At 47.6% G+C, this 25,009-nt stretch overlaps 1 protein-coding gene across 7 annotated transcripts in view; it reads right to left on the reverse strand.

Moving 5' to 3' along the window:
• Positions 1–25,009, reverse strand: part of msi2b (musashi RNA-binding protein 2b) — a 175,550-nt gene that overhangs the window by 109,444 nt on the left and 41,097 nt on the right. For all 7 annotated transcript variants that reach the window (XM_067245882.1, XM_067245876.1, XM_067245881.1 and 4 more), the window contains exon 6: positions 23,010–23,102. In XM_067245882.1, the coding sequence (XP_067101983.1) occupies positions 23,010–23,102 (93 nt within the window). The remainder of the gene's footprint in view (positions 1–23,009; positions 23,103–25,009) is intronic.

Here is a 25,009-nt window from a genome sequence, read left to right on the forward strand (position 1 = left end):
CAGAGCACAAACCCCTCATGATGAATAGGTCGCAAAGAGAGACGGGCTCAATGTGTGGATACACAAACCCAAATCAAATGAACAGAGCTAGCTGCTGCAAGGGATGATTTTGTCACCCCTTTCCATTCATTCATCCATCCATTCATACCATCCATCTATCAACCAATATATCCATCCATCCAGTCACAAGAGATAGTAAGGGAGGGAAGAACGGAGGATGTCATCACGATCCCTTTTAGGAGCCTGTTGAACATCGTTAGATGCTAAAACATTTCCAGATGCTTTTCCCTAATATGCTCAGGTGCCAGAAGAGATCAAACCCTCGGAATACTCCAGAAACAATCGCCCACCACACCTGCCTCATCTCTGTGATAACTTGCTTGGCATTCAAGGCGCTGTAGAGAGAGCGCACATACAGATCTCAAAGACGGTGTCAAATACAATCATGCTCAGTAAAAAATTCAAGCAGACTGCATAGACTTGGTAGAACTGCTAATGCTTTCTGTACTGTAGAGCAAGACATGGATTATTAAGAGCTAACTGAGACATGAGTCACATATTTCAGCCTCCCCATGAACCAAGCCTCCACTGTGCTCCTGACACCCCATTAGAAGATGCTTCCTCGTAAAATAAGGGCCAAAGCTGCATTTTCAATCTTTCCAGGGTCGTAGCAACATTTGTAACGCAGTGGGGGAAAGCAGCGGCATTGTGTTCTGTCCAATTTGTCAACATTCAAAATGATTTCCGATTTCAGGGAGGGAACGCTGTCCAGTCGAGTGCTACAGAGTGCCTTTTAGAACAAATAGTCGTAATGATGTGCATGCTAAACTGTTCTGTTTTATTATTAGAGCACTAATTGCCAACTTGAAGGGGGGGGGGGGGGGGGCATGCACTGTGTCTCCAGAAGCGCTATCTCCAACCTTGTCCATCTTGTCTTTGCTATTCAGTAGAGACAGTCCACTGAAGAGCGAGACAATGGATTCATATCAAAACCTGAGGGGGATTGGGCTTATCGTGTGTGTGTGTGTCTGTGTGTGTGCATGTGTGTTACCCTAACTGTCAGAGCGGCGAGACAGCTTTATTAGTTGTGAGTGTAGTTGATGACGCAGTCCTTCCAATTTTCTGCACTTCTGCCGTTCTCCGGCTCGTCTAGAGAATGACGACAGCACAGTTGCCCTGGCCCAGATAAATGTGCTTGGATAGTCACTCCTTGGTTAGACAGTGACCTTTTTTTAACGAGGTACGGGCTACAGTCCACATGTGCATAACCTGTTCTATAAGTTCATCATTACGATTAATGACGGACCCAAACCAAGGCCCACCTCCCCCAATCCTACTCTCTATCTTTCCCCATAACTCACTGCATGATTTCTGTCCGCTTTCCCTTGGTTAAGCTATTTCAGCGGGTCCCTTGATGTCCATCTCCCCATGTCACTCTCCCGAAAAAAATCTCCATCTTACTCTGTCTTCCCCCCCTCTCCCTGTGTCCCGTTGCCTCCACCAGGCCCTGGTGCGTCTCCTCCTTGCCCAGTGAGGCAGGCCCAGATGGCAGACAGCAGGGGCCCCATGCCCCCCCGAGGGCCACTAAGTGCTGCCCTGTGGCTGTGTCTGCACATCCAGCTGCCTGTCTGGCAGATTGAGTGAAGGGAATGAGAGAGTGACAGGGACAGAGAGTGTGTGTGTGTGTGTGTGTGACCGGAGAGCAGGAAGAGTGACATCAGCGCTGGGCTGCTGTGGCACAGGGTAACCTTCTCTGCGAGAGCAGATGGTGTCATGATTGTGACGAGAGGGGGAGTCTGGGGGGGGGTCGAGGGAAGGGCAAGGGGCTCCTCTTAGCCTCTCACCTCTGGGACTCTGGTGCTTCCTGTGCTGGCTTAGCTTCGCCATGGCTCTGCCGGTGGTCCAGTGCGGCTCAGATAGAACATGCAAGCGGTGCCAACCTGTCCCCCTCCCAGACACCCCAACCCTCAGGTAACGCCCGCCCTGCCAGTCATGGAGAGACAGTCAACTGTTGCGCGGGGCCCTGGAACAGAGGGGGGCGCCCACCAGAGACTCAAAGAGAGAAAGGGCATCAGAAAAGCTTCTAAATCCAACACGCTGGTATTTTCAAATGTTGGGGAGGGGAGGAGGGTGGGGGTATCTAAATATAAGACTTCCGGGGTCTTGGCTGGAAGTCAGGGATGGCCCCTGGGGGAGGGGGAGTGGGGGTTTGGGTGCATGAGGGAGAGAGGTGGAAGATGAGCTGGTTTTAGACAAATCCTGTTTGCAACAAACATCCTGTTGAGATTTAACCGTCTGACAACGGAACAGCAGCAGACTATATCAGATCTCTAATTCTCAAGAATGTGTTTGCGTACGAGCATGTGTGCGTGTGTGTGTGTGTGTGTGTGTGTGTGTGTGTGTGTGTGTGACGACCATGTTTATGTGCAAATGCAACAATAGAATTGATTCACCCAAGCGGGAAGGACGTGCCACGACAGGACCCTCGTTGCATTTTAACTAACTCAGGGAGCCATCAAGGATTATGTACCCGGTCGTCATGGGACTTTTGATAATAAGGATGATTAAAAGCGAACTAAGTGTACTGAAACTTTAGACAACTTGTTCAGACATGCTGCCGGAGAAGTGATTATGGTTCTGGAAGGTTTCAATCACACTGTGTACTGCGTTTGGAGATTTGACTCCAGAGAACTTCCTTGTGTTGCAGGGACATGAGTCCACCACATAAGGCTAGTCACACAGGTCCTGTGCACAGTATTTGAATTACTTGTTTACATTACTATGTTCCACGGAAGCCGAGCGTTGACTGAGTATTCCAATAACAAGGAACGAGGAAACTTGTGGCCCCAACATGGAACATCTCCCTCATCCAGTGAAAACGCAGGACTTTAGGTCATCCCTCTCAAGTCCGACTGTCCAATGGATAGCTCGGCCCTCATTCTCTCACCTTGATTGGTGGTGCACAGGTCCAATAAAGAAGCTCACCCTGGCCTAGCCAAACCACACAGTGAACGGTAAATATTCCCCAGCTGAGGGCAGGTCCTTCAGGAGAGGTCCGCAGCTCTGCTTCTGACATTTACACAGGGCTTTTAGCTGCCACCCTCCTGTTCCAGTCCAGTCCAGCCGCTCGCTGGCGGCCACATGGGGAGTTTTATAAAGCTTAAACCAAATATTTTTTTTGAGGGGGACTAAATGAAAAGTAAAGCAAATGCGGCTGCTACTTTATTGTATTATTCTGTAGAGACGGGGAGAAGGAGTGAGAGAGAGAAAGATAGAAACTGAGAGCGAGAGCACAAGCGAGAGGGAGTGAATGAGAAGAGAAAGAGAGACAGAGGGGGGGGGGTAGATACCCCGTTTCCTTAGCTCTGCTCAGACTTCTACTCCCCTATGGACAAATGGGACTTCACAATATTTGTTGAACATGAAGAGGAAAAAGAAGAAAAGGAACTAAGAAAAAGGGTTCGACTACAACCTACAACATACAAACCCGACTTAAATGCAGACAGAAGGAGGCTGAATCATGAAACTAAACTCAGGACTTGTGTTTCGGATTTCAAATGCGCTTTTCAATGTTTGTTTAATATTTCACTGTGACGGGGCTGCTGAATGCAAAGTAGTTATTAGACACCTCAATCACACGCGTGATTTTCTTGCTCAGACATGATCACTCAATAACACACACACACACACACACACACAGGCGCATGCACATATCTCACGGAGACAGACCAAAATAAATGACTGTGTACACACATACACACTCAGCAGAGCTCTTGTTTGCAAGCGATCCAAACTTGCCTAAGGACAGGAAGTGACAAAAGCAGTCATCAAACAACTAACACATTCCCACAATTGACATACCCACATAAATAATATGGCCTCACACACACACACAAGTAATGACAGTAGACCCACGCACACAGAACAACCACACACACAATAATCATGTCTTAAATCACTTCCAGCCTTGCCCTGTTTGATTCACGCAGTAGTCCTACTGGCTGATGGGAGCCATATGGCCTCCCACCACGTAGAGCTGCCAGTGAGGCTAACCACACCGACTTACTCTGCATCACGCTGCAACCACAGAACACAGGCCCCTGACCACTGGCATGGGAGACACCAAAGCCTCACCCCCAAAAATCTGATAATCTGATGGCTAACTGTATGTCCCTCTGTCTGCTGACTGCCAGCCTGCCTGCTTGCTCCAGGAACACTCAATATATCTCACTATCTCTGTCTCTCACACACACACAGCATTAACTGCGCTTCCTGGGTGACATCACTAATCTAATATGAATGGATCGGTTTGGGCTGTACACAGTGACAACCGCTTACACCTATCCAATCATGTAAGATCAGTGACTGCCTTAAAGACAGCAATTGTAGCACACAGTATTATGAGGAGATTTCTCATAGCAGGGGCCACTGGGTTTTGTTTACTGTGCTTTTTGAAGTTCAAACTGTATTAGGAAAAATAGTAAACATGATAAAAAAGCAAATTGTAGTTTTGTTATGAGATTTCTGTGCTGGAGAAACTGAATCATGACCAAAAGGTCACCAAAATCAATGTCCTTCTTGACCAAACGGATTTAGTGAGGGGTGGAAAGCATGCCTGTTTGATAGTAAAATGTCATGATACAAGCCATTTAACAGAAAATATATTCTGAAATGGATATCTGACCTATTTGCTATTGCTGCTTGACTTTTTCCCTTGTGGCAAGCTGCGTGTCTTAAAAAATCAGAGGTTCAATCAAGGATAATTCCTGCCTCTCACAGACACTTAAATGCACCCGCTCAGTCGCCTGGTGTGAATGTCAATCAGAAGACGCCTGCATGAATGTGATTGTCGCCGAGACCTGACCTTAACAAACACACTGTATCTACTAAACACACACATGCAAACAAGAACACACAAACACACACACGTTCTTCTTCACACACACATGTTCATCCAAATCTGTTTAGCCCCATCCCTAGTGTACTCTTAATGTGCACAGAATTCTTTAATACATCTTTATTAGCGCTTTTTAACAAAATTAGCACTCTGTAAATTGCTGTGACCCAAGAGTCAGTGGCAGTCGAAATTAAATTGCTTCAGTCAATCAGAGTTTCAGCTTGTGTGATTACATTTGCTTTCCCTCGATTCCTTTTAGCTTTAGGAGCAATCATCGGTCAGCATATTTTCCTTTTTAATTCATCAATTTTTTTCTGAAACGCAGAGGCGTAGCTTGTTCAAATGAACGCGCACACAGGTTAGACCAGGCTTCACCTCTGATCAAACCTTTGGCTTCAAGGGAAAAAGAAGAGAAGGAAAAAGGGCACAACTAAAATAGAGACGTGCCCACTCCTTCACTCCGTATTCGTTGAGAACGAGGATGTTTCCTGGTGTCAGAAGCCATTTCCTGTCACGGATCACCTGCGAGTCTGTGTAGTGAAGCCTCCGGTATATATATGGCGCCCGTGACTGATGCTGGCGTTCCCTCAGCGGCCCCGCGTTCTCTCCAGATGACACGCTTCGCCCTGGAAAAGCAACGCTGAAGCACGGCGAGCTGTCACTCACAGTGGCGTATGCCCGCCCCCATCCTGTCTCCCCTGTGTAGGAAGCGAATCAGAGTGCATCCATCACCGGTGAGGCGGGGGAAACAGGCGTGTGGCTGGAAAATACAGCAGCTCACAAACAGCCTGCAATCCGGGGCTTCAGTCGTTTACAGGCCAATTCCCTCTAGTTAAGCTAACAAAAAAGCGTTAATACAAAATTACATTTGATACCCCAAGTAATTAAATGGTAGTTCACCTTTTAATGGAGGCATTTTGAAATGTTACGGCCTGAATGACTCGTGGGGGAAGTTTAGAGTGAGAATCATCGTGTTGAGACTATGAATAACAGGGCAGAAATTTAAAAAGGGTTTGTGGTATTTTCAAAGTAAGTTCTGACCCGCCTCCAGGCATAAAATGGCTCTTAAAGTCATTTTAACCTCTTATTGTAAGATAAGTCGGTTATTGTTCTTTCTCTCCCATTGTGTAACCTTTTCTGCCTCTTTAACCTCCCCTATGTCTTTTTTACTGAGAACAGGGCTTCTTGAAATGATGCCAAGTGAGAGAGAGGGGGGGAGGGAGAGATGGAAAGAGGGGAAGGAGAAAGAGAGCGATGGAGAGAAAGAGAGAGAGAGAAGAGGAGAGAGATGACTTTTTGATTATCTTTCTAAATGACACTTCAGCCTCCACCCTGGCTGTGTAATTGTGATTACTGTGCCTCTATTTTGGGCCGAGCACAGAGAGCCAGCCTCAGTAAATAACTGGTCTTCTCCTTCAGCGAGGGAGGGGGGGGGCAGTATGAGAGAGGAAAGATGGAGCGAGGGAGGGAAGGAGGTGTGGAGCAAGGTTAAAAACAACTGCGCCTTGAGACTGTCGTCTGTTGAAGCAGAAAAGCTCTGCCAAACTGGTCTGGGGTCAGTAAAAACAGCTAAGGGACGCATTGCTATAAGGGCAGAAAGGCCTTACAGGCCTGGTCTGGTGTCAGTGAAAGAGCTAAGCAGAATACCACAGCACTTAGTGGCAGTGGCAAATCTAAAATCACTCTGCTGGCCATCTCATCCCTGCAACCAACGTGAGAAGGCTCTAACGTGTTTCCCAGTCATCAGACAGAGAGCTCTGTGTTGCGAGAAAAACATGCCAGCGCATCTCCAATAATTCCCAAAGCAAACAGCGGCAAATATGCAACAATCAGATCATTCACGACTCCTTTAATCGAGTTTTCCCCCCGAACACAAACCCAGACCACAGCAGATGAGCGATTGAATTAAGCCCCTGTGACATGAAGAGAATCTCTGTCTCCTCTGTTCATTGTGGAGGCTCTAATGGATTCTTAGCAGAGCTTTTAAAATTTCCATTCATACTCTCAATGTTAGCTGGTTTGTCGATGAAGGTCAGAAAAGGGGGGGGGGCATGGGGTGACAAGGAGATGGAGGCAGTTGCAGTGGACTAAGTGGAAGAGATGAGGGGAGGGAGGGATGGAGGGAGGGAGGGAGGGAGGGAGCTTTGTGTGACAAATCCGCCTGTGTGACCGCGGTGCTAGAGTCAAAGTGAGGGAACAGGCTCTTCTTTCCCAGGGGCGCTGCACGGACATCCTGACATCTCTCTCCCCCTCTCTCTCCATCCCTCCATCTCTCTCTCCCTCTCTCTCCATCCCTCCATCTCTCTCTCCCTCTCTCTCCATCCCTCCATCTCTCCCTCTCTCTCCATCCCTCCATCTCTCCCTCTCTCTCCATCCCTCCATCTCTCTTTTTTATCAGCAGCTGGGGCTGGCGTGCAAGGACCTTCCTGATTGGTTGAACCAAAAAAACACTGCTGTCCAACTAGCTCTGCGTTTCCCTGCCACGTCAACACAGCCTCCAGCATCCTAATTGGCCCCTGATGAGGGGGCGGGGCCGGGGTTGTTTATTCCTAGGGCCAGGCAGAATGTTACCAGCTGCAGCTAATCACCAGCTAAGGAGCCTGAAGGACACACTGAGGTCAAAGAGCAAACAGGAAGTGATTAAACCAAACATTTCCTCTCTAGTCAATCGCTGGATAGGGATCTGAGTGGTCATTATGGCAGGACAAGTAAAAGTAGATCAACCAGAGCGCCATATTGAAAAAGTGGACTCTTCCCTTTGCTCTTGACAACTCACTGTTGTATTCAAGATGAAAATGCTGATGCAATGAACACAGTCTGGCCCGAACCTTTCCATGGAGCTGAGTGAAGTTCATTCCATTTCACTCTAACCCATCCTCTCAGACACCCTTGGTCAAGTCTCAAGTGGGAAAATGGCATTCGAAGGAGGAAGGGGGAAGAGGGGGTGAAATTGGAATGCGGCCAATCAAGGCCTCCCCGCTTCCTTGTGGCACATTTAGCTTAAGCGGCCAATGAGTGTCTAGTTCTGAGTGTCTAGAGATGAGCAGCTAAGGGAGGCAGCACAGTGGAGATCATCTCATCCCCAAACTGTAGACTCCGAGTACCAATTAGGTTTTGGCACTATGATGTGGATTAATAGGCACCATACCCACCCACCCCATTCCCCCCTCGCGCAGATTTTCACACGATAACACTTCACCACTTGAATTTGACTTTATCCCTGCTTGCTACCCAGCTTCTGTACCTGTGAAAAGTGGAATCATTGGATTTGCACTTTTCAACTGGGTGACAGAGTGCGCTAGCACGTGGGGCAGAATATTAAGAGTCTTAGTCATTTGAAAGGGAGTGCTTTCATCACAGTGGGACGACAACATAACATTGGAAACAAAAACTGGCGGGCGGACACGTGAACTCTTAACAAAAGTGACAAAACATTCCAAATAAAGGATCATTTACATAATTCTACAGTAACAACTTCGAGAGAAACCCACTATTCCATTTGTAAAAACAGGATTTAGGACATTTTTCTCAGCAAAACCTTTTAAGTCAGTTATGGCCTCCAGTCCTGACTGTACTCAGTATAGACCGCTTTGGCAGATAAGACGGATCAGGTAACATTCTGGCAAAGCACTGGCCTCTGTCGAGGTCGTTCTCTACTCTAGCAACGCTGACTCAAGAGTGACGCCGTCACCATTGCGATGACTAATGATAATCCCCGCAGCCTGGTCCGCGCCGTCCCACAATGCCCGGCTCTCCTGTGCGGTAGCCGCTATTTATAAGCCCACAGCCGAGTCTCATGCCAGGACGCAGGAATAGATCTCATGAGAGAGAAAGAGACGGAGACATGACATCGTTTGAAAGCCACTTCAGTGCTGATTCGTTTTTGCTCCCAGTTGTAATAGGTGAGTGGGCTAGAAGTCAAATCATCTGGCTCTCCTGCACACGGATATCTGACGAATGAACAGATGAAGAACAACAACACAGGCTTGCACGTCTCCACAGTACGACTGAGAGCGTGCTGGAACCCGGAGCGTGTATCAAGGATCATCTTTGACTGTTACATTTAGTAATCGCAATCATGAGACAATTGCAGGCCTGGATGCAAAACAAGGTTTCAGTGAGAGAGATTTTAAAATGACAAAAATATTTCTGGAAGAGAGATCAGGTTGAGCCTTTTTGGTTTTAATGTGTATTTTTCTTATTTGTATTGGTCCACCAAAATGTAGAGGGAATGGACCAGACCACACTTACTGATCAAACTTGCAACCCACCCATAAACAACGTAAAGGAAGTATCTTTATCCTGGCATGCTCTCCATCTCAACCTCACCATTTATTCTAGCTTCTATTTCTGTTTCACTGTCTCTTCCTGAAGATTTTTCAAAGGCACTTTCACAGCGCAGGCTTAATCCAGGCGGGAAGGTTGAAATGCCAGCAGGGGTCAAGGTGTGTAATGAAGCATTCTGATACTGAAAATGGATATGAGCCCCTGAGAGAGCGCACTCATTGACGCTCGTTGGCCCCAGTAGATGAAGAAGAAGAAGAAGAAGAAAAGTATCACTTTAGCAATGCAGGAGGGGGAAGAGTCGGAACTGAAGGTCAGTGTGAAGTGGAGGACGCAACCACAGAAATGGCTGCCGCGCTCGATCGCTTTCAGGCCCGACGATACAGGAAGACCACCTGAGCCTCTCTTTTCTCGTCTCTCGTGTCCAATTCCCATCAAGGGCTCTTGAGACCACAGAGGCAGCGTCACAGCTGGCTCTGGGCTGGGAGAGGACGCTCCTCGTTGTCCCCGCTCGCATACACACACACAAACAGGATGCACACATGACCCAGCTTGCGCTCGCACACAAGCACACATGTACACCCACGCACCCATGAAGATGCGTACACATACACACATGTACACACACACACACACGCTTAGCTAGCAACCCAGTTCTTGGGAAAAAGGTTAAAAGTAGACACCGTATTCCCTGGGGGAAACAGCTGAGGCTCTTGGGAGAAAATTCTGTCATCATTTTTTGAATAATTTGTTCCGGAAAAGGTCTCCTAACACCGACTCCAAATTAAAACACTGGAGAGTGAATCTGTCACATGTGCAGGGGGGAGAAACAGCCGTGGCAGATGGGAAACAGGATTGAGACTTTGCCCACTTTGAGCAGACACTCAAATATTGAGCCATTAGGGCCGTTTGTCAAAGGGAATAAGGTGTGATGGGGAAGAAGGAAAAGAAGAAACTCTCTCTCTCTCTCTCTCTCTCTCTCTCTCTGTACTTCCCTATCTGTATCTCTCTCTCCCACTATCTCTGCCAAAGCCTCCACTCAACTAGACAGCTGTGGACACAGAGGCGGAAACACACTCAGATCCAAACTCACAAACTCTCCCAGGGAAACACACACAGACAGAAGCACACACTCTCTCTTTTTCTCTCTCCTAACAGACACACTCTTTCGCCAGGCATTGTGTTTGAACACTACAAAAACGCTAACTCTGAAACCATGCGCCATAACCCGCTCCATCTCCAAATCTATCCCATGGTGCCCATAAATTGTTGATAAATTAGAATATAAAAGAGGGGTTTGAAATGCTTGAAATGATATCTACGCAAGACGGCGCATGTATATGCATTGTGTGTCTGTTTGGAAAGGTCACATTCAGGCTTGGCCAAGCTCTGCTCTGCTATGCACAATTATTCCTCTGACCGAAAAAATTGAAATAATCATCTCTATGGCGGGCTAGAGAAGCACTGCTTTGTTTTTTGGGGGGCTTTTTTTTGCATTATTATTAATAAATATTTTCTGGATTCATTATAGTCTTAGAGGGATATATCTAAAGCACATGGACTTACACAAAAATCACTTGATCCTTAGCGCTTGAACAGTCTAAATGGCATTTCCGTAATCCACATGTTTTTTGAAGAAGCACTCAAACAAGTGCCACCCTTCAATAAAATATGGGCACAATGCAAAATAGTGTCTATTCACAGTGACATTTCAAATGCTTCCCAAAAAAAATCTGGCCAGAGCAATGACATTACTGCTTAGGCCACAGCGTGTGTCTATGCACGCAGACATACGTGTGTGTGTGTGGGTGTCTGAGTGTGTGCTACGTTATCTGTAGCCACATCTGCACCTAAAAAGGAGGTCCAGTGATGTGCGCTGATATATGTGTGTTTGTGCGCTTGTGGGGGTACTGTGTGGGCGGGCACGTCTTGGCCGCCTCTGCCGCCTCTGAGCGAGAGGGGCCCGGGCGCAGCCGCTCCGATGCCAGGGCAAATGGAGTGTGGAGCTCCTGGGACCCGGGCATGGCAGCAGGCGGGCACGGGAGCAGGGACATCTGATCACCGGGGCCCCGGCCCTGCTCCGAGCCTCATTTAACACGGCTCACAGGCAGAGAGAGGGCCAACGTCACCTCAAGCCAACGTCACCCGCCAGGAAATGTGTCACTGATCCAGCGTCTCATCCATTCTGTCACAGGGCAGTGCACATTAGAGACACAGAGTCCCGTCGCGAGACGAGGGCCAGAGAGATTTCCAATCTCTGCAAACGTAGGAACAGGAGCTATCTAGAGAGGATCTTCGTGAGAACATGCTAACATCCTTCAACAAAAAAGAACCTATTTTTCCACCTGCAAATGACAGTATGTAGACTGATATCAACACTATCAAAGACAATTTGTTCAAGATCAAACAACGACATTCAGACCTTCTAAAAAGCCCCCTTGAAAGACAGTCAAAAACAAATGCTAACCTGTAGCATGAGCAACAGTTACTGGTTATAAGCACATGATGTTCCTGTAGGAATGGGAACCAGTGAGACCAGGGAAACCAGGACTGCCTGCACTGAAACTCCAGACCATGGCCCCATAAGGGGAAGTAGCTAAGCTCCTTTAACCTAATTGGCCCTTATTACGTTAAGGGCCATTGCTGATCAGCGGGGGGTGGGGGAGAGGTATCAAAGCGTTTGGCAATTAGAGACGAACAATTTGCTCCACATTGGCCTTGCAGCCTAACTCTGAGAAGATGTGCTTAGAATCACACACAAGCACGCACAAACACAGTGTTAAGGTATGAAAATATATGCAAAGACTGCTGCAAGGCCAATATGCATGCACACACACATGCACACAAATAGCCTCAAAACGGATGCAAGCACAAGGAAACAGTGAGGAACAGACGTGGAAATAAACGATAGCTCAGTCAGTTAGATAATCACTGGTGGCTTGTGATTATCAAGGAAACTAGTAAAACAAAATGAGCCGTGGAGTGGTTACGCGGATAAACGCACGGGGCCCTTCGAGAAGGGACAATTAAAAAGCCAATTGCGGATTTGGGTCATGAACAAGGGATGCCAAAGGAAGGAGTCCCTACGCCCTGAACAGCGCCCTGGAGGAGGCTAAAATAGATGGATTGTGAGGACACACCTGACTGAAGAGAGAGCATAGAGGAGAAGAAGGCCCTTGTGATTGGTCGCCAGAATGAGATGGATGTAAGACGCACTGAGCACAAGTAAGTCTCATCTTAGTGAGATGAAATGGGACAGTCTTTGGAAAGTGTGGAGGGGAGAATATGGTAAATACAGAAAGCTTAATGCTGCAGACCCAGAGTCAAGTCAGAAGAGAAATTGTGGTATTGCGAAGCCTGACAAGATTGGTGTAAGATTTTTCCCAAAATAATTCATCTGAGGAGGTTTAGCGCCGCTTATATTCAATGAGTAGCTAACTTGGGTCACAACGCCTTGGCTGACTACATTTGTCTACATTACTTTGCATTGGTGAGCGTACAGAGTTAGCCTCCTAGCTAAATTCTGGAATGGCACATTCACTGTGAAGGTAATAAGTGTCATGAAGCACATTCTAAAGTATTAGAAGGATAGCAACCAGGACCAAATGTGTCCATGGTAGTTTAATTACACCAAATTGAAAAATCTATTTATCTCCAGTGTGTATAGGGTAAGGATGTTTCATTCTCCACAGATCCTCTTTTGTGTCATTTCGTCCTGCTTTCCCAGCCAGCCTTGGGGTACTTGGAGCAGTGTGTGCCACAGTGGACATCACAGTCTCTGTGGGGGATGCCCGGGTGATGCCAGCCCATGCCAGGGCCTCCCAGAAGGACTTCTCTGGAGTGTTGGGCCAACTGGGAGAGTGTGTGTGCAGACAGACATTGTGGGAGGGCGCCCCACAGAGGACAATCGCACAGCGCTCCGTAGGGAGGGGAGAGGAGACGCAGGGGGAAATAAGAGAAAAAAACTAAGAACAAACTACTCTAGCTTCCGTACATGAAAAAGTTGTACACTGTCGTACTGTATACTACTGAACATTGCAGAGGAAGAGGATAGGGGAGGGGGCTAAAGGTGATTTGTGGCCTCTTATCCAGCTATCACTGGTTCTGGGCATGGGGTTAGACAAGGACCAGTGAGATCAAACTACTTTGTAGGGAGAGAGACCGAGAAGTAGCGAGATAGAATTAGAGGATATAGGGGATTGAGAAAGAGAGAGGTAAATACTGAGATAGGGTAAGAGAGAAGAGAGGAGAAGAGAGGGGGGTGCAATTGAAATGATGAAAGACAGACAGAAGGATGGCAGGAGGGCAAAAGGAAAGAAGCTTCAGAGAGTTTTCTCTTTTGACTGTTTATGTTGATCACCGCACGCTTGTTGGGTTTGCTCTCTGGCTCGCATGAGGATTTTAATTAAGCTCCGACTTGCAAATGAGAGCTGGCCACTTGGCTTTCGTCTCTGTCTCCCTCCTGCAGGGAGAGATTTACTGGCCGCTTGGACACTCTTTCAGGCTGTGCTTTGTCTCAACAGAGACGCGCAATAATAAATGTTGGCTGGTGTAAGGATTGGTTTGTCTGAGGGATTCGTTTAAAAAGACAAAAACGACATCATAGGAAACGGGGGCCGTATCCTGTCCTCTGCTCTCTTCATCACTGTCCTTCATGCATGCTGCCTAAGGAGGGAGGAGCCAGTGTCCAGATGTCCTATTGGGATGTCTACTAGGCCGTCACCACATTTACAATGTCATAACGCTGAGTCTCTCTTTATTCCGTGATGACAGTTAAACACATGAGCAATGGCTGCTTTTGTAGTTCTTTTGCACTTTGTAGTCTGATAAAGCATGTCTTCTCCCCTTTTGGGGCCTAGGGACCTTTCAGTTCTCCTGCCTCCTCTGACAAGCTTAGATGCATGGATAGAGTCTGCGAGTGACACCTTGCCATAAGGCAGAGAGGATTACAACAAAGGATTACAAAGCCAGTGTGATCTCTATTCTGTTCTGACATTAGAACTGTCAGCCGCTCTTCTGAGCAGTGTGTAGCATGTTAGTGTTGCTAGGATGGGGTCAATACCTGTGGGCAGCGCCAACCTCGGAGGGCACCGCGGCCCAGTGTCATCATTAGGTGTGTGTGGGGGAGCGGTTCCCCAGAGGTCTCAGTCTCCCCTGGCTGTCTACACACGCGCGCACACGCACACACACGTACGTCTCTGGTGTGGGGGCGTCTCCCACCAAGCTGTCTGTAACTACTCTCAGATGGATGGCCACCACCTGCTGTTGAGGGAAATTAGAAAGCTTGTCGACCCCTCTTTTTTCTTTTTCTTTTCTTCTCCTTTTTCATCATCCTATTTAATTATTCACTTCCACTGGTGTTTTTGTAGGGTTTCCTGGGAACAACAGACAGGTTGATCAACTCGTAAATCCTGCCGCGTAAACCGGCAATCTGTCTTTTATGATAAAGCAACAGTGTGACAGAACAATGTGACATTTCAAGATGGCAAAACATCACCATTGTTTTGTATTGTTAATCACATTGGCAAAATGACACTGAATTTTCAGTGCACATTTGGAAAAGGAGAGCGAGAAAAAATCTAATTCTCACTTTAATGAAAACCTATTACCACTAGAGGATGAATGGAACTAGCGTTTTTCACCTAAACACTGCAAAATATCAACAAATAGATGAAGTAATATAATTTTTTTCTTGTGTACAGTATGTTTGGTGTGTCTGTGTGTGTAGTGTGTGTGTGTGTGTGTGTATGCGTGTGCGTGCGTGCGTGTATCTGGGAGAGCAGCCAAGGCTGACCTGCTCTTTGCCTCACAACAGAGGTGGATTGCCTGAGGAACTTGACTTCTGCATCCTATAGTATTCCTTTCATTAGGTAAAGGGATAAGGGAGGATATAGGCAGCCAATTTACCAAGCTCTCAGCTCGCAGCTTGTGTAACAAATTTCCATTTAAAGTGAATATCTGTCTTAATTCTATGTACAGTGGCGTTAAAAACACTGCAACACTATGGTTTTTAGGGCCTGTGAATATTGCAGCAAACCGATGCGGTCACTACGTTTAACAATCAAACCAACAAACTATGTTGCTACGGTGCTTTTATCTGAGGTGGTATCCTTTGGCCTGAGTGCAAAGGGATGTATTTTGGCTTGTTGGTCACTGGCTGTTTTTGTGACAGTGATGGGGCGATGGTGGCCAGACAGGAAGTGATAGTTTGCCCCTGCCCCCCCAGAGTGGGGAGCTGCAACTTTCAACCTTGCCTCCCTTCATCTCTAAGGGGGCACCCCAGGAACTGTCTTCTCATCACAAAGAGTATGGAGAGGAGAGGAGAGGAGGGGAGGGGAGGGGAGGGGAGGGGAGGGGAGGGGAGGGGAGGGGAGGGGAGGGGAGGGGAGAGGAGGAGAGGAGGAGAGGAGGAGAGGGGAGGAGAGGGGAGGAGAGGAGAGGGGAGGAGAGGGGAGGAGAGCTCCTTTCCTCCCCATTGTGCATTCTGGACTCGAAGGCCACACTTTGACGGCCGCTACTGTGTCAGCAGTGTTCACCAGCCCCCCCCCCCCAGCTCACCCGCTCCAAGAGCGAAGCTCTGCTTTGTGTTTTTTTCCTCCTCTTCCTTTTTAAAGTTCATTAAAAACCAGGTAATGCGGTGGCATTTCAGTTAATTAGTGTGCCAGCCTGAGAGCCCTTCACCCTTTCCTTGTGCACTTGACTCCAACGGAGAGAGCGCTCAGTGAGAGATCGCCAATACAATTTACATAAAGTGTAGGAGCGTCTGTAGGAGCGTCTGTCCCCCCCAAAAAGAAAGAAAAAACACTATGACTCATACTGTCCTTTATCTATTCCACTTTTCTCTCATCCCCTTCTCCAGTGCTTTAATCTGCCCTGCAATCTGTCCTTCGCTTCAGCTGACCCATCCATGTCAACCTGACAGTTTTTATCAATGGTCCGCTAGTCGGATCCGTCCACCCATCCCTGAGTCTTGAAATTTGCAACTGAACACTGAAGACTCGAAAGACATTGAGGATTTAAGGCGCCTTAATGTAAGGGGCTTTTATTGATGACCTTGAACCCAAAGTAAAGACAAAGGTGTGAAATCATGAGGAACATCGTCAAAAGACAACTTTACCTTCTGATGAAATCAGATGGAGCTAACAATAAAGTACATAACCAGATTAAAGCAGAAGTCGCAAAATCCAATTCAAACCAGTACTAAAACCCACACAATGTTGTTGTGGTTGCATTACCGCAATCAGGTGGCCAGACATACTAACAGCTGATGGAGGCTTTACACTGCTCTGCATAATGTCTCGTCCATTTCTCCCCTTCTAACTCCTCTGTGTATTCTCTCAGAGGATATACAGTTGTTCACAGTAATTAAACAGGACATGCCAGTACGCAAGCAAGAGAAAAGAAGGTCTTGACAGACGTGCTTTGCAGCAAATCCCTCTTTATATTTGTCTGACTGAGGCGCCAGCCGCCATGGCGTTGGCATGACTCCAAGCGGCAGGGATGAAGAGAGGAGGAAGAGCCTGCAGAGTGCGGGTTTGGCGGTTGCACACTCGTTCTCCGCTGTGTAAGCACAGTAATTGTATATGATGTTCAATACCTTTGAGGCTTCATTAGGACTTTGCATTAAAAAAAAATACAAAAACAACCCCAACCTTGCAGTGAAGGAAGTGAGAGAAGGGGAGAGGGAGGAAGAAAAAAGGAATCAGAAAAAAATGCAGAAAGAAACAAGGCCATTTACTGAGCTTGCTCAAATTGTTTTGAGTGGGAGGCAGTTTTCCCTGATGGGAGTCGAGATTTTGTTGTCGGAATCTTTCTTTTTCTTTTCTTTTTTTAAACAAATAGATATGGCACACAGACTGCCAGCATGCAGGTAAGGCCTCTGTTGCTACTGTACAATCGGATTTGGAGTGTGTGTGTGTGTGTGAGTGAGTGGGGGGGTGGGCGGGGGTGGGAGATAACCTTGAGTTATAATTTTCTTTTCATCTTTTCCTTTTTTTTCCCGTCGCTCCCCCTTTTCATGCTGAGCTTCTGAATATAGATCTTAATTTACTCCTCACAGGGTGACAGCAGGTCCTTCGTGGTCGCTCCCGCCCGGCGATAGGAAAAGGCGGGTGCACCTCGATGCGCGAGGCACCGCAGTGACCCTAGTCTTCAGCTGGGGCTCCTGAGGTCGAGTGGCGCCGCTTAGGGAGCCGTCACTCATCCTCGGTTGTTTACCGGATAGTCCTCCGCTGCTTCTCTGAGAGAATCAGCCGCCTGCAGTTTCCTGCCGCCGTTGCCCAGCAGCACTTAAAGGGCCTGGGCGTCTCAGGCCGCTCAGAGGGTGGGGCCTGGTGGGGGGGGGAAGGGCTTATTTCCGCCAAGATCCTCGGACGCCTCTTGCCTCCCCCACTTTAAGATCAGAGGTAGGACCCCCAAATGGGAAGCTATTACGCCGGCGTGGGTTGGCCTTGGCAGGGCGCCGCGTGGAGACGGTGGATAGGAAATGCCAGCTCGTCTCAAGGCCGTCTATTTCTTTAAATCCGAACGGTTCCTCTGCTCCAATTTAATTGGCGCTCCTCGCTCCCCGATCCGATCACAACTGCTCCCCCTTCCGTCTGGGCACTTTGCTATCTGATTTTCGGCGGAGGCACACCACGGTGGCTAGTTGAGTCTGAGCTTTGGCAGATTTCTTTTCTTTTTTACAAAAATTTCAAACCACCATGCAATCTTCGGGAATGATTTACCCTTGCGCTTCAAGCATCCATCCTAACCCCCCCCCCCCCCTCAAGATTGTCGCTTGCTATCTTTATGAGATTTAGGCGAGTGAGCCAGTTGCCAGCAATCCGTTCAATCGCACACAATCTTCTAAACAGCTGCCATCTTTGAAGAGGAGTGCAGGGGCCCTTACAGGTGTTTTAACAGATGACCCAGTGACTTAGTTCCAGAGCAATCAAGGCAATCCTCTCTTCCCCTGAGAAATATGCTCTGAAAGATAAACTGCTAAGAGATTGCACAGTATGAACTCTGTCCTATCTGTGAGGGTCAGAGAGGTTCTGTTCCATGTGCTCACTGCAGTTCCTCACCTTAGAACTCAAGCTAGTGAACCTCAGGAGTAAACAAGCTCTTGAACCTGTACTACGACAGATATAACTACACCAGTAAATTGGCTATATAATTTCAACTAGATGATGCATGACTTTCATTCTTTGCTCTTTGACCAATTCTAAAGCCTTTTCAGTATAAATGCAACTCAGACTTTCCCATAGATTGAACTGAAATATATTTTTCAACTTTACTTTCAACCTTACAACCTGGTTTAGAGGTTCCATCAGTGCCATGAGGTGGATCGAGCGCCACCATCGGTGACAAACCACATCATGACGTTTCACTAAGTAAGCTAGAGGGAGCACGTCTCTGACGTCCCCGTCCCCCAACCCCACCCACGACTCATTCACTAAATCATCTTAATGCTCAGGGACTTGCAGGTGAGAAAAGCTATTAGTAAAAGGAACCATTAGCGGGATAGATTAACTTTCTCAAATGTAGATTGAGGTGGTCATTTTATCGAGTGGCAAATAACCTGATGAAAAATCACTGAAAAAGCATTGAGAGAAACATTTATTCTTTCGACGGGTTGGCTGTGTAATATACCGAAGTGGAGGGTTCCCTGAAGAGCCAGATCCACAGCAAGGTCAAGAGAAAATCTTTGAGAAGGAACTGAAAGACAAGCCTCGCTCGCGGAAGAAGGCGGCAGAAGAAATACACTTTGTCGAATTAAAATTGATTGCCCAAAAGCTCCTCAACTTCCCTTTCTCTGGCGAGCATTTGACAATTGCAACCTCTCAACTCCAGGAACCACTGCCAATACACAGAGCACTCACAAGGTCAGAGAGAATATTAAATCATTTGTTTTGCTTTCCTCTCTCACACGTCTCCCGATCAGAGTGGTTTCAACCCGACTTATCAGTCTCGTTTCCGTTCGAGACCTGCCCTCCTCAAAGTGCACGCTTACAATTTTCACGAGACAGAAATGCGTGGAACAGCCCCTACGGTCTGAAGTAAAACCTTCTGGGTCTGACCCCGACTCACTTAAAAGATCATTCACACTGTTCCAACTGCTCAAGGGGGGGGGGGGGGCTCATGGTGCTCTGAACCGGTCAAATAAGACATGTTAACCTCAGGTCGTAAAGGGAAACTGCCTCTGTGGTATTCAGGCCCTGTTCTGAAGAGGAGAAATCACAGCGAGCAAGCTGTTATGTGTTGGCAAGTTCGTCCGTAGGGGGAGGTTGTGAGCAAGTTAGCTTAAGCGAGGCAAGATTGCTTAAGCAGAAAAGCCAGAGCAACACTGTAGGCTGAGCAGCCGCTATGCTAAAGTATTACAAGTCCTGGTGACAGAAAAAACACGGTAAAAAATACCAGTGTACATGGTGACTGGGGGTTAAAATGATGGTCAAGTGGTCAAAAGAAGAATCCTGAATTAGTTTACATGAGCTGCTAGATGTAGCTATCAGATGTACAAATAAGGTGCTCCAACACACCTATCTCAGCCCTGATCCTTTATTTATATCCCTTTGAACAACAGGGCCAGGGAGCAATCTCCACAGAGGGCCAATTTCCACGGCTCTCTGAGTACTGCGAAATTATACAATAAGAAGGTCAGGCAAAGACACTTAAACAATTCTTTTTTTTGTCCACAAGTAGATTCAGTTTCACTCTTTGGCACTGGGGCTGTGAGAATCATTCTGAGAGCTTATTAAGGTTCAGACTAACACACGCACAGACAAGGACACAGTCACACACTTATATATACACACACACACACACACACTGAGAGACACACACACACTCTGGGCGCCTCTGAGAGGTGGGCATGATGACAGAACTAATCCTCTGGACTAGAGAGAGCTGAGAGTCTCCCTTCTTCCTCTTTCATCCCTCCATACCTCCTCTCATTTGTTTCCCTCCTGCTCCAGAGACAAGTAGGGGAACAGAAGAGATCTTATAGCTGAGGGTGAGCAGTTCAACCCCCCAAAAAAACACTTCACATTTTTGTCCCCTGACTATACATGCCACTGTCATATAGAACAGATCAGGTACAGAGTGCTGTACCAAACGAACGCTGACTGGATTTAGACAGTGCTGGTGAAGCTAGCAGTGCAGGTGGATCCTGCAGGTCTAGTGCGTACGCTGTCTCGGCAGCTGAGAGGACCCCAGCAAAGCAGGAGTTTATTGCCGGTCAGATAAGTGCACTCTGTTTGCAGACAAACTCCAAGCCGATTAGAACAAATCCTATGACTAAGCATTCACCAGCCCTGGCAAATTAGCATGCTACTAGTGCTCACAACGAAGTGGGGGAAGGAGTGGGGGAGAGACCAGACCCCCCTTCCTGGTATTTCATCTGCTAATTTGGAACATTATGCACAGGAAGTGGGCAGAGGTTAAGAATGTACTTTTGCATAATCATGATAAAAATCTGTTCTAGGCATCCCCAAACAATGTCAATATGACTAGACATAGAAAGAGAGAGAGAAGTGAGAGGTAGAGAGAAGGCGAGGGAGAAGGGGGAGAGACAAAAAATATAAATAAATATATAAAAATTCTTCAAATGTTTCCCCCTACAAAACTAACGTACACACAGTATAGTTAAGGCGGCTGCCCTTGGAAGTTGAGGGAGAACTTTAATTAGAGCCCCCATGCAAATGACCTCACACAAGACATACTCGCATTGCTTTCTCTGCAAAGACAATACACTCAAGTCTGTGGTCGTGGCGGCGGGTCATACCATACGGTGCCTGTGTCTCCGCGGTACGTTTATTCAGATTCCCTCCACACTCAATAAATCTAGCTTAGGGACTCCAGGGCAGTCACCGTTCTGCCTAAGATGCACTTTAGTGCTGACGTACGGAACTGGGGGAAGAATATCTTTCTTTCTACTGGAGGACACTGTCAGAGTTAAACACACACACACACACACAGGTACACACACAGGTACAGGCGCCAAGACACCATCAAATACTGTAGTATGTGCACACACGCACAAACTCTCCTACGTACACTCACACATGCATGCACACACACAAACACGTGCACACGCAGACACACACACACACTTACAAGTGGAGTGCAGCCTACAGCCTGCATTCTGAGACAGCTCCTCTGACCCTGGTGGCCCAAGCCACCTGCTTCCAGCGCCATGACACAAAACAGTGCCAAGAGCACCACTGCGCACACTCTATTAAGTAAAGCAGAAAATCACACAGGAGGCATGCGGTGACATGCATAAAATGGCACACCATTACTGAAACACAGATGTGCATGTTGCATACCCAAATGTGTGTGCCCTCACAAACACATGCACTCAAACACACACACAGCTGACACGGTGTGACACCACTTCCAGGTGAGCAGAACTGCAGAGTCATCATGAGCGAGGCTACAAAAGGATTCCTGACGTTTTTGCTTTTCACATGCAACTCACTCAGATTCTAGCTTCCTTAAGTCTGTAACTTCCTCTAATTTCCTCTCCTCTTGTTTCTTCTCCTCCCTTCCTAATTTCTTCCTCTACTTTCCTCTCTTCTCTTCCACAGTCCTCCCCTGCACCACTCCCTTCTTCATTCCTCCTCTCCTCTCACCTCTTCCTCATTCCTCCTCTTCTCCCTTTACTTCTGAATTGAACCTTGCCCACACACAGCTGCCCTGGTCAGACAGGTCTGCTTCCTTTTTGGAGAGAAGACACTAGCTAATTAATTGGTTTATCCACTCAGGTGGATGTGTGTGTGTGTTCACGATACAGCACTGATGGATGAACCCAGCAAATTGGGAAGAGAAAAGGAGGCATGCAGACAGATGGACAGGCAGCTGGGGGTGGGGGGGTTTGGCTGAAGGGCCCTCGCCTGGTGAGGTCAATCTGGTGACCCGGGGTGTGGGGTGGGGAGGGCGTGGTGAGGAGCAAGGCGATCAGGTCCGGCCTCTCTCCAGACAGCCTGATTTGGCCGCCACAAGTACGGCCTTTGAGAGAGCTGCCACTGAGCCCCCGTTAAGTAATCACTGATCTAACTTGATTGGACAGGTGGAAGCGCAAGCCTCCGGAATATGGCTTTAACCAATCCAGGCTTGTCAGATCAGTGATTACCTTGAGGAAGAAGGAGGAGGAGCATGAGTGTTCCAACTGGGCCTGTGAGAGCCATTAAAATGTCTGAATAACGAGGCCACTCAGTCAAAAATAGGCTCCGGAATGTCCAATTCGCACGTGATTGTGGAGAGGATATGAATATTCATATGAAGCTTGAGATAAGCTGAAATAGGAGACAATGGCTATGTCTTGTGATGAAAAGGGGAAGTATAGTAATTCAGAACTTTTCAGGTACCAGTTGAACTTTTGTTTTGATACCCGAGAAGCAGAACCAGCCAAAACAGAGCTAACAAATTACCTTTTCCAAGTCAACTGATGGTAAAAACAATTGACAATCACATTTGGAGTAGGGAAATTGTTCTGTGGATGAGTGAGAGGACAAGGGAGAGAAGGAGAACGCAGGTTCTCAATCAAAGAGTCTGTCCAGCTGAAGCCCAACGTAGGAAACATCTCCAGACATGACCAGGTAATCGTTGCCTCAAACCTGCCAGCACAAGAGACAGGAGGCTGACAGGATGATAGCAACAGACAAAAGCAGAACAATTGGCAGAGCGGTACCCTTCTCCCTCCCCCCCCTTCTTCCAATTGCTTTCATCTTCCACGTCCCACAGCCCATCTTGGAAAGAGGCACACGCACACATACGCGCAAACACCACATCACACAAACCACATCCAACCAAAGGAGAAGAGGGAAATCTCCCAAGTGGAGCTTACCTTGCCAAATTGTTCAAAATACTGCTTCACATCTTCAACTACTGTGTTTGCTGATAATCCTCCTACGAATATTTTCTTTGTTCTTGTGACCATCTGGAAGAGAAACGAGAGGGAGAGAGAAAAAGAAAGAAAAAAGATTAAAGACATATGAAAGCATTTTTGGACAGACTTCTGGTGCACTCACAGCCCAATATCTGGGTGGCTTCTTAGCCCTGGCTGGTGGCCTCCATCCCCACCTGCAACACTACAGTCTCTAGTCAGTTCACAATGTGTCTCGCCCACACCATCACACCTTACTGCAGCTACCACTGATGGCCCTACCTTTCCCTACACTCCAGACCCACACACACACACTAACCTCTCTGACCCTTTTAGTCACACACAGAAACAAACACACACACACACACACTGTCGGTGTAAACACACACAGACCTAGACACACACACAATAATACTTTACCACTGGTCAGCACAAATGCCACTGAATTATTTGTGGAAAGGACCAGACATACCAGGGGCCCATTCTAGATAAAAGGATCCTTTGATGTGTCAGAATTACGATCAGCGCAGTGGATCTGACCCATACGGTCTGATCAGAATTCTGTTTTGTTCAAAGAAAATCATTGGACTAGGAATCTATTAGGCTTCATCGAACGCTACAACACAAGCGGAAGACTCTCTTAAAACTTGGTGCATGCCTTACTGTCAGTCCATTGAAAGTGTTCAGAATCCAGCCGGAAAACATTGCCATGGTGGCTAGACTATGTAGCAGGTAAATACAGGTTTTCCCCTGCAAAGGATCAGATCATAATAAATATGATAAGCCCTCATCTCCTCACTAATGAGACGTTAGCCTTCCTCGCGTCCACTAATTACGGGGAGAGTTATGTGAACCGGAGAATGGTGAGTGAACCTGTGTGTGTGTGTGTGTGTGTGTTTCTGTGTCTCCCTCTCTCCTTCCATCCAAACCATTTCTGCAGTGCTGTATGTAAGTCCATTTCTCACTCAAAGAAAAACCCCATTAGCTCATGGGCTGGGGAGGAGGCGGCCAACATGCCAGACACCATTTGTCTTAATGCAGAGTAAATATTGAGGATAGCACATCCGCTGTCTGACAAAAGGGCTGTGGTAAATCACTAGCAGGGGTGAACATAGAAACTACAGAGCCGGAGGGAGAGGGGATAAAGAAAGAAAACGACTGAAGATATAAGAACATTCAGAGGGCCCTCGCTAAAAGTATAAAACTCAAGGCGGCATGCTAAGCACTGGAGAGGGAATCCTAGGAGTCATGAAACGGAAGTATCCTAGGAGATTTAAGAGGCTTAATCATCAAGATCTACACACTTTGACGCCCCGGGCTAAATAGGGGCGGAGGCCAGGGAGCACAATGGGGGTGGGGGGGGGGACGACAACCCCCGGGGTGGGGGTGAAGGAGGCAGCCCCAAGAACACCACCTCCCAGCTCAACAGATGGAGAAGCGGGGCAGACGGTGGCCGGGGCTTCCATCGACGTCACTCAACATGTCGTGAAGCAAAGTCTCTTCGCAGGTGACGACAAGGCCACACCAGCGATGCCCCTGTCCCCCCCCCGTGCATCACCCTCCACCCGCCACCACCGCCCCGTCCACCCCTGCCGACATCTTTCCTTTTCGGTACCGACCTCTTCTCATCTTGAGAGATAATCTGCCTGTCCTCTTTTTAAGGGAGGGGAGGTTCTGCTGTCAGGGACTTGTCTGCAGAGTGTTCAGATTTGTGTTTTTTTTCCCCGTGTTGTCTTTGTGCTCCCTGACAGGCCACGCTGCCCCTGTTGCTGAACGGATTTCTCTGGGGCCTTCGGGGAAACAACGCAATTACTCTGTCCATTTTTGCCCTCTGTGACACCAGACAACAGGCCCTTCATCTTCTCTCCACCCCCCTCCCTCCTTAGCCCCCCCACCACCACCACTCTCTCTCTCTCTCTTTCTTGGAGGCCCAGTTAAGCAAAAATAGAGGACACCCCAGA

Source organism: Osmerus mordax, chromosome 11 (genome assembly GCF_038355195.1).
Source record: "Osmerus mordax isolate fOsmMor3 chromosome 11, fOsmMor3.pri, whole genome shotgun sequence".
In the NCBI taxonomy this organism is placed as follows: Eukaryota; Metazoa; Chordata; class Actinopteri; order Osmeriformes; family Osmeridae; genus Osmerus; species Osmerus mordax.